The 10274-nt window shown below is 47.7% G+C and overlaps 1 protein-coding gene across 1 annotated transcript in view; it reads right to left on the bottom strand.

Moving 5' to 3' along the window:
• Positions 1-264: 264 nt before the first annotated feature.
• Positions 265-10274, bottom strand: part of tll1 (tolloid-like 1) — a 33319-nt gene continuing 23309 nt past the window's right edge. The window contains exons 19-25 of the mRNA XM_041070586.2: positions 9784-9944; positions 9519-9699; positions 6713-6838; positions 5068-5195; positions 3103-3316; positions 2623-2873; positions 265-2545 (exon numbers count right to left, since the gene is read on the bottom strand). Of these exons, the coding sequence (XP_040926520.1) occupies positions 2411-2545; positions 2623-2873; positions 3103-3316; positions 5068-5195; positions 6713-6838; positions 9519-9699; positions 9784-9944 (1196 nt within the window). The 3' untranslated portion in view covers positions 265-2410. The remainder of the gene's footprint in view (positions 2546-2622; positions 2874-3102; positions 3317-5067; positions 5196-6712; positions 6839-9518; positions 9700-9783; positions 9945-10274) is intronic.

Raw genomic sequence — 10274 nt, forward strand, 5'->3', positions numbered from 1 at the left:
TATTTATGATACTGTCTGTAGCCGGTCAGAGGTTCTGAAACTGGACACAGTGAGAGACAATGTGACAGGACAGACCCACCTCAAACGTCAGTCACAAAAGAACTTGAAAGCTTTGAAGTGAGATTTATTGAAGATGTAAAATCCCTCATTACTCATTCTTCCTAAGGCAGAAAAGTGAACTCTCATGCTCAAAAGAACACGAGAGCTTCACTGAAGACTGATTAAAGTCCTTCTGATGATGAAGATTATTGCACGTGACAGTAATTAGAACCTTGGTACTTTTATTGATATTTTTATAACTTACAATTTATTTATCACTTTAAGCCCCAATTATGTATTTTTAAATTCACAAGAGATATTATAATACGTATTTTTTTATTATAATAACACAAACTGTTTAGGCGGTACTCCCAGGACCCCATCACTAATATGAACAACTTCAAAGAGGAATCAAGGTCAAATAAAACATTTTATAGTTCAGAGAATTTTTCCATACTTTGCTAAATCACAGGGAAACTGAATTCTTTTCATTTAATCACACTTGTCCGAACAGACCATGTACTTTCACTGGATAATTATCACAAAGGGAAATGTCATCATTTTATTTGTGCATCCATGTTTGGCACTATGGTTCAAATGTTTAAATTAAACACAGAATACAGCAACAATAAAAACACGTGCAGCGTTGACCTGTGTGTATTTTAATGGCTGATGCAGAGGACGTCATGTCAGCGACTCAGAGATGGAATCATGAAACTAAAGCTACGGAGGACGGGGTGGGGGCTTGGGGGGGGGGTCACCTGTAGCTTGGCACATACAGCAATGAAAGATCCAACTCAACAACATACAGCTCACACAGACACACACACACACACACACTTACGCGACATGTTCAACAGAAGCGATGCAGCGCTTTGTCGTCTGCGCTCACATTTACAGAGGAGAAGCGTTTGCTCACATACGGCTGGAAGGAAGCAGGTGGAGGAGGAAGCGTCTTTGAGAGCAGCTACAAAAAGGACACAAACACACATGCACTGTAATCACAATCTCACGCACAAACTACATTTCCCATGTTTGTTTGTTTTTTTACCCCACAATATCACCATTTACAATCACCAAACACATTAAATATCCTGCCAAAAACTCACAAACACCCCACTGACACCTGTGCAAGAGCATAGGAGCGACCTCCAGGTAGCAGACATTTGGTTCTAAGGCAATGTAGTAGGTCCACAGGACTAGTGCTGCTGAGACAGTGTGTCCACTGCACACATCTCGGCGTCTCAAAACCTACACCCTCAGTCATTCAGTGTTTTTATTTTAGCACCATGGGAATCTCTCCTTCGGGCACAATTATCACACTCCGAGAGACGATTGTGGAAAATATTCCCTTGAAACATCCACTACAAACAAAAAAAAGTGGGGGTGAAGAAGAAACTGGAAACACCACATGGAGGTTGCTCAGTTTGTGATAAGATGCAATTTTAAACACACACACACACACACACACACACACACACACACACACACACACACACACACACACACACAACAAAGGCTTAGATTTTACATCACAGATTATTTTGAATAATCCTCACATTTTTCCCATTCGATGGTGGTTGTCTGCATAAGCTTTGAGCAAAAAGGGCAAAATGATGGACTTTACTGTAGCTTTTTAATTGTTTACACACACACACACACACACACACACACACACACACACACACACACACACACACACACACACACATACACACACACACAGTAAACACAATGGGTTTTCGAGAACATGAGACATTTAAGACATAAAATAAAATCATCTGTGGCTGTTCTGTGCTGGGTTGAAGAGACCGGTTCCCAGACACGGAAGGCAATAAAAACGTCTGTTTAGGGTCTCCTTTCAGTTAGTGTGGGTGAAAAGCAGCCATCCGATCACAGTAAGTTGCACAAGTCAAGGATCAGGAGTCAAAAAAGCTTCTCATCCCTTGTTGGATGCATGTCCTTGTAGTCATTTTAGCATCCACAGTTTGTAACTCTTGATATGAATATGGTGTTTCGGTGTGTTTCTGCTCTGTTTACATCTGTGCAACCGCGAGTGTCTCAGTCGAGTGATGTGGAGTTCCTGCAGCCCTGTTTCCACACTTCAGCGGGCGCAGCTCGATGTGCTCTCATGAAAACCGTCTCCTCCATCAGCACATTCCCACATTTGGTGAAGCTAGTTTGGATCGCGCCTCTGCAGGTCTCGTCTCGGAGCACGGACCTGCGTGGAGCAGCGGGGGGGAGACAAATGTTCACATGCGTAATGTCTTCCTCCGAGGCTGTCCGCATATGTCTGTCGTTGCCATGGTGAAGGTCAGGGGAACTGTGATGGGGCTGCACAGAGGTCAGAGGTCACCAGCTGCGAGCGAGGTCACTTCCTCCTGTGAAAGTTCTCCTGGAACTTGGTGCTCATGTAGCGGATGTGGAAGCCCTTCTTGCTGATGGTGTCGTCGGTATGGAAACGGATCAGCATCGTGTGTCCGGCTGAGTAGATCTCCTCCCTGGGCTGCGGAGGGGACACAAAGGTGTGTGAAGCAGGCAGACCGCTGCGGGTCACGGCGTGTTGGTGGAATGCAGCCTTACCCCTGACCCGCAGAAGCGGCCGAGCCGATGCGAGTTGGAGTCGTACCCGTTGTACAGCTCGATGTAGTCGTAGCCGCAGTCGGCCTCCTCCTCGACCTCGAACGTGGTGAAGCTGAGCTCGATGCCGTAGCCCTGCTCCGCCGTCAGCAGCCACTCGCAGTCCGTGTGTCCCGGGTAGTTGTTGTCCCCGAACTGGGAGTGGGAGTAGAGGTTCTTCTGACGAGTGTCCGCTTTCAGGCGGCCGCCGCACTCTGGAAGCGCAGGACGAGCAGCAGCGTGTGCCGTTAGAGACCACTAGAGGGCGCTAGAGCTCTTAGCAACTACAGGCACAACACACAGTACTGCACATGCTCACAGAAAATGATACAACTGCATGCAATGTAGTGCATGAATGCATCACACACACACACACACACACACACACACACACACACACACACACACACACACACACACACACACACACACACACACACACACCTGTTGAGTGTGTCGCCTGGAAGCCCTTCCTTTGAACTGAGGCGTCGGAGATGAAGCGCAGGTACACCTTGTTTCCGGTGGAGACCAGGGGCTCTGGGATTTTACTGCCACACAGTCGACCCAAGATGGCCGCCGTGTCGCTGTCCCCGTCGAACGCCTCCAGATGGTCGTACGCGCACTCCTGATGCTGCTCGATCTCAAACTCACTGAAGGTCTGTGGAGGCAGAAAGTGGAGCGGACGCTGAACTCTGACCCGGACTGACAGAACATTTACTTCACTTAACTCTGAGGACAGTTAATTATCCAGAATCAGGAGAGTTTAATTTCTGCAAATGTTTTTTATTCACTTTTATACTGAGAGCAACTATTTTTTTGTAGAATTTCAGGAAAAAAGAGTGGCCATTTACAAATCATCATAACTTTTTGTGTTGCTGTGGAGTCAGAAAAAACAATAACAACACAAAGACTTGGACGAGAGGCTTGATTTTTGGCTGGCTTTTTGTTAATTAAAGGGTCTCAGCTCAAATCATGACAAGCTTTCAATTAATAAAATGACACCTTTCAAAGCATCTCTGGCTTAAAAAGGCTTTATTCAAGCCGTCAAGCCAGCACTTCCTCTTCTGGCGTCTGTCCAGTGGTTTGGGTAGTAACAAATGAAATTTCTCCAAAACACAATAAACAAGATGAAGCTGAAACTCCCAGAAATCAATGCTATAAAATGTCATGTTTGCATTGCTGTACATCTGTGAAGAAACCCCCGTCCCTGTCGGTTTTTGTGTTTTCACAGAGTCACGAATTATAACCTACAGTAATTAAGTGCCTGAGAGCTGAGTCATCACACCTTGTCGGCCTCTCTCCCACACAGTCACACATCTGTGTCATTTTCTCCCATTCCGTGACCACAAACCAACGCACACGTGGCGAGTGATGGTGTGTGAGGATGTCATTACTGAGAAAGGGTCTGATTGTGGCAGATGTGATGGGTGAGCGGGGATGAGGCACGGGTTGCTGGATCTATTTACTATTCTGAGAATGTGTGTGTGTGTGTGTGTGTGTGAGAGAGACAGAGAAAGAGACAGAGACAGAGACAGAGACAGAGACAGAGAGAGAGAGAGAAGCAATAACAAAATGACCTTCATGACTTTGCTCAGATTTCAGGTATTAAATTTATCCTACTGTGATGTCATTACTGTGGCTACAAAGAGCGCCATTGCTAATCTCAAGCATCACTGGTGTTACAGTGTGTGTGTGTGTGTGTGTGTGTGTGTGTGTGTGTGTGTGTGTGTGTGTGTGTGTGTGTGTGTGTGTGTGTGTGTGTGTGTGTGTGTGTGTGTGTGTGTGTGTGGAATGCCAGGAATGTGTTTGTGTATTGTAAAAGCTGTGCACTCATGATGTAGGTGAGCTGAAACAACCTGCTAAAAAAGTAATGAAATGAATGAAGAATCTTCGGGTTATTTGTTTGAGCTATTTTTCCATTTTCATCTTAATTAGTTGTCTTTGTTGCTCTTAGGAGCGTCTCCGTGTGGATCTCATGATCACGTCTGAGCTGTCACAGACGCTAAGACCATCTCCTCTCCTCTCTCAAAGAACACCCAGTTGACATACAAATGCTGACATGCCCACATGTCTGCACGAACGCTCGTACGCACACAGAGAAAGACGCAGATGGCCGGCGCCCAAGGCCCCTTTCTAACGCATGAGCACACACTCGCAGTTAGCCTGAATGTCCAAACGTGCACTTTCTCCCCCGCTCGCATCCGAGCGTCATTAGTAAAACATGGGAAAGGGAGATCATTGAGTAAAACGCAGGAAGGGGGACGCCTGGGGCTTCCACATACAGTATGACCCCCACACAGAGTGATGCATTGTTAGAACGGAGGAAAGTGAGTCATGTTCAAGAAAATGGTCTAAAGAGAGGAAGGAGCCCAGAAACGTCTGGAGCAGCTTGGTCTGAGTCCCACTTACGATCTTGACTCGGTGTCCCGGCGTGGCCGTGATGTCCCAGGTGCACTCCTTGCGGCTGGGGTACTTGTCGGGCCAGTTGGGGCTGCTCAGGGAGCCGCTGGGGCTGTGGATCTTATGTTCACACTCGGCTGGAGGCACACAGACACAAGCAAACACACGCACAGAGGAAGTTACCATCATGGCTGCACCGGAAAAAGGCCAGAGGAAACGGGGAGGAAGGAAGGAGAGCAAGGAGAGAAGCCAAGGAGAGAGGAAGGATTTCAAAGACACACATCCTGGTGACAGGTTCAGTGAATTTCACCGCTACCTGCACACACAGGGAAGCTGCAGGGAGATTTGTCTCAACGCACAACCATCCATCATGGAACATGTTTTCATTCCGAGACTGAAGCCAGTCAGTAATTACCTAAAGTAAGTTATTTTGAGATAATGTGGGTTCACCTGTGATTTACGCTTTAGTTTAATCCCAGAAAAGCAGTTTTTGCTCCTGCTGTTAAGTCCAACCTCACATCTGTGTTACATTATGCAGACAGCATAACAGCAACTCCTTAGTCAGATGCTCTGGTGTTTTTTGGGTTCCTCTCAACGAGCAGCTATAAAGTGTCATGTACTGTACTGTATGAGTCTCATAGCAAAGTGAATCACGTTGAAAGTGACGTCTGTTGTCACTCGTAGGCAGGTGATTCGTTATTAAAATAACACTGTAGCTGGTGACACACCCCCTATGCTTAGGCCTTGTCGGTCAGGAGACAGATCGACAGCTCTCCATAAGAGCGATGAAGAGCGACGGCAGCGAGCTCAACATCTGTCTGCTCGCTTTTGTCTAGTCTGTAAGAAACATGGAAAGGGCTGCTGTTTAACGAGCAATAAATTTACTTCACACATCATCACGTATCTGTTAACAACAGGAAGTGAAATTATATTGCCAATTAACCAACCTTAGGATGGTTTCTAATGTAATATAGAAATTTGTAAGACTTACTATTTTTTTCCTCTACTTAACATTAGTGAATTGCTAAATTGCTAATAGTCTGACACGAATACCACTACCACACTATACAACACCTATGAGTCTGAAGAACGGGGACATGGAGCTCCGTGACTGTGCGATCGTACCGGTTCACGCTGGTCTAATGCACAGATAAACACACACTCACACACAGGAAGACAGTAACACATGCGCGGCTTTCAAGCTCCCAGATGTTTGAAACACGAGCCTTTTTATGAGCGGCGCAGGGAGCCTGCAGTGAGGCGTGTGTTGGGAGCACACGTTCAAGAGTTCACCTTCAAAGAGCTCGGTATAATGTGACATTCAACACTGTAGTGCGTGTCTGTGTGCACGCGGGAATGTGCTAATAGCGTTCATGGAATAATGTTTTATATCAAACTGAAACCTTTTCTCAAACATCGCAGTTTTGTGACCAGTGGACCTCAATGAACATGAACATCTGGACTTAAAGCTACAGTAGACTCTTAAATGGATGTCTCTTCTTTATCTGTTTGGACATGCTCATAATTAAGTTTAAAATGAAGTTGAAGTATGAAACTCCAGTCTGGTTTAAAGGCAAGCCACAAACAACAAGGATAACGTGTGGAGGTGCGATCCGTCAGTGTGAGTGCAGATGTGAACGTACGTGGAACCCACCTTCCTTACAGTCGTGTTTGTTCTCATGCAGCACAAAGCCGTGGCGGCACTGACACACATACGAGCCCACGGTGTTGATGCACTCGTGCTGGCAGCCGCCATTGTCCTTGCTGCACTCATCTTTGTCTGTAAGAGACACACACACACGCAACGCGTCACCCGTGAGGAAGACAGCGATGGGGGGGGCGCGCGGCGAAGCCAGAGGTCGAGCAGGGGAGACAAGGGGAAGGATGAGACCTTAAGGAAGGGGAGGGGGCATAAGAGACGCAGAGAGGCCGAGAGAGCACAAACAAACAGAGATATCAAGGTGAGGCCGGCGAAGGGAAAAGGTGGAGCACCGACTGGGAAACGTGACAAAAATGGTAACAAATATATATCACACATCAGTTCAGGCCACTTTACCCAAAGGTCGTGGTGTCGTTTTCACCCTTTAAATTCAAGGCTGAGATTTAAAACAAGACTGTAGAGACACGAAGGGAAAGACGACGGCAGGGAGAAGCTCGTTAGCGGCTGTGGGGCCTGGAAACGATCTCCGCTCCAGATACCTTGGCTCTGAAACCCTCCCGACCATAAGAGCTGTTTTCAGATCAGCTGCGCTGTCCCCAGGCCAGACCACCAGGCCGGCGAGTCCAACACGCTCACACCGCTCATGTGGGCTTTGGTTCCTTTCACGCCTAGTTCCTGTCAGCGTCAGTTGGAAAAGGTACAAAAGACCTCAACAGGACCAGATACAACATGTAGAGTATTAAGTTCCATAAGAACTGATACAAACAGATCTTAGATGATACTAATTCAATTAGTTTCCTGTGTTTCCTTTTTCAGAAAACACAAAAGATGTTTTTTTTTACTTTTCTGTCCCGTAAATTTTGTCATCCTCTAATTTGTGGCTTCCTCAAACCACATGGTTCCCTCTGCGGCCTTCCGTGAGGCTGAACACTGTGCAACCAGAGCAGATCACAAGGTGAAGGTGGAAGGAGCTGGACGGACTCACCACATGTGAGGTCGCCACGACGACACCGATGACGGTGTCAGAGACAAACAGGGTGGATAAGGACTGGAGCCAAGGATGTAAAAGGACAGAGAGTCTGTGTGTGTGTGTGTGTGTGTGTGTGTGTGTGTGTGTGTGTGTGTGTGTGTGTGTGTGTGTAAGACAGAGTCCTATAAAGCAACATTGGTTTTGATGCAGTCAGCTGCATCCCCTCAATTCAAGAAGTTGTGAATCAAACTAGATCTGCTTTTAATTAAACTCAGTCCTTCTCTCTCTCTCTCTCTCTCTCCTGCTCTGTGTGTGTGTGTGTGTGTGTGTGTGTGTGTGTGTGTGTGTGTGTGTGTGTGTGTGTGTGTGTGTGTGTGTGTGTGTGTGCGTGCGTGCGTGTGTGTGTGTGTGCGTGTATGTTTGTGTGTGAGCGCACGTTTGTCTGCGTCTGATGTGGTATTACTGTGCTATTGTGGGCTCCGTCTCACCCCATCACAGGCTAAGGAGCTTTGCGTGGACGCTACACAGTGCTCATTGTGGCGTTCTGCAGGTCAACCACTCAGTGTCCACATGCACGCGCACATGGACGCTCGTGGATTAGTGGTGTGTGGGAGGCCGAGGGGGACCTCCCTAAACCTGTTGGCTGGTGGCCAACCAAAAGCTCTCCCTGTGAACCCAGCAGAGCCGTTTACCTATAGCTCCGCTATGGGGCCGAAACACGTAACTAACGCAGTGGTGTAATGATGTCATTTGTTTACGACACTAGAATAGATTTTAATTTTAATATAGTTGTACAAACAGGTAATAGTATGTAGTATGGGACAGGGCACAAGCCAGGATTCTGTCTGAAAGTGAATGGATTAAACAATGATCCACACCGTTAACACTGGATCAATCCATTCATTGCAAAATGGAAGCCAATCAGACCGTGAGGTCATGTTACCTCTGACCTCTGAAGCTGCCAACCTGTCGTTCACACGACCGTGAGTGGGAGAGCTTTACGTCCTGGCATGACCCAAACACAAACATACGCTCCTGACACACAACCAGCCTGTCTGAAGGAGGGAAGAGCAGAGTGGGTGAAGGAGGCCAGGGAGCCGCTGGAGAGAGTGGTAGACAGGAAGAGGGGGAGGTTCTGTATGGGCACTTAGGACAAATACGTATGAATGCACTGACATATACAAGGCAACATGCAACAGTAAATTAAACACACACATGTCACAACCCAGTGCCTGTTAGTGACAGACAAGCTGAAGCATGGAGACCCTTCATTCTCGTAGCAGCTCACATTTGCCAGGTACTTGATTAAAAGTATAAAGCAGCGAATGGTGGGCGACGGGGGGACAAACTGTGGCCTCTTTGGTTTTCCATACAATAAACGGGAAGCAGCCAATGTAAACGGACACTGCAGCAAAACAAACAGCGACTGCAGTAAACATTGTGGGGCTTTTACTGAAGCCTCCAGCTTCAGCCTGTTTTGGCGAGAGGCTTGGAAATTCAGCGGGCCCGTAAAAACCTCCTATTTGTGACCGCTCTGCTCCTAAATCCCGCGGTTTGCCCCAGTCGAATGAAAACGAATGCTCCACGCCACAAAGGCAGCGGCGATGTATCTTCCCTCGCCGCGCGCGGGACAGACCGGGTTAGTCATACGTCACCCCGTCAAACAGATTTACCGGTTCCAGCCGCCAGAACGTCCATAGCAACTTCCCAAACTGCTCCTGCATCATAATAAACTGTTCCTGTTTCCATAAACATGTTCATTACGCTCCGAAGGCTCTGCCAACAAGCCCCGGCCTCCCGCAACACGCCGCAAACACACGTGCGCCTCACCTGAGAAGAAGTGAGCCTTGAAGCCTTTCTTGGAAACGGTGTTGTCGGACTTGAACTCAATCCTCATGTTGTTGTACTGGGAGGTGATGACCTCGGGGACCTCGGTGCCGCAGTACTTGCCGTGCAGCTTGGAGTCGGAGGAGAGGCCGCTGCGGACCTCCACGTAGTCGTATTTACACACCTAAACGCACAAAGAAGGCTTTTGTGACGCGCGTCGCATTTCCCCGCTCCCTTTTTTGCTCCAATTAGCACATTACACACTGACCTCGTTGCCCTCCAGCTCAAAGGCTTCGAACTGCATGGAGATGCGGTACTGAGTGGGAGCCACCACCTGCCACACACAGTTCTTGTTGGGGGGGTACTCTTTGGGCCAGCCGGGGGTGCTGATGGTTCCGTTCAGCTTCGAGAGGAGGCCGCCGCACGCCGCTGCAAACACCGAAACGCAAACTGTTTAATGCAGCTTAGATGTGTTTACGTCCTGATCTTAAGTGCTTTGTTGTATCGGCTCTTCTGTGCACGTTTCCCTTGATTTGAGAGTTAAAAGTGTAAAGACTAATGCGCCACGAGGCTCAAACATGAGGGCGCATGTTCTGTTCTGACCCAATAAGCACCTTGTGCAGCAGAACGTGTCCTTTTTACTGTCACTTTTTTCCAAACGCATTAGTTTTCACCGCTGTGAGCGGTGTTTGTAGTTACATGGGACTCAGCCAGCGTGCGTGGACCCTGTGTGCAGTTTTTCCAACACAGCTGTGAGTG

Source organism: Betta splendens, chromosome 1 (genome assembly GCF_900634795.4).
Source record: "Betta splendens chromosome 1, fBetSpl5.4, whole genome shotgun sequence".
Taxonomy (NCBI): domain Eukaryota; kingdom Metazoa; phylum Chordata; class Actinopteri; order Anabantiformes; family Osphronemidae; genus Betta; species Betta splendens.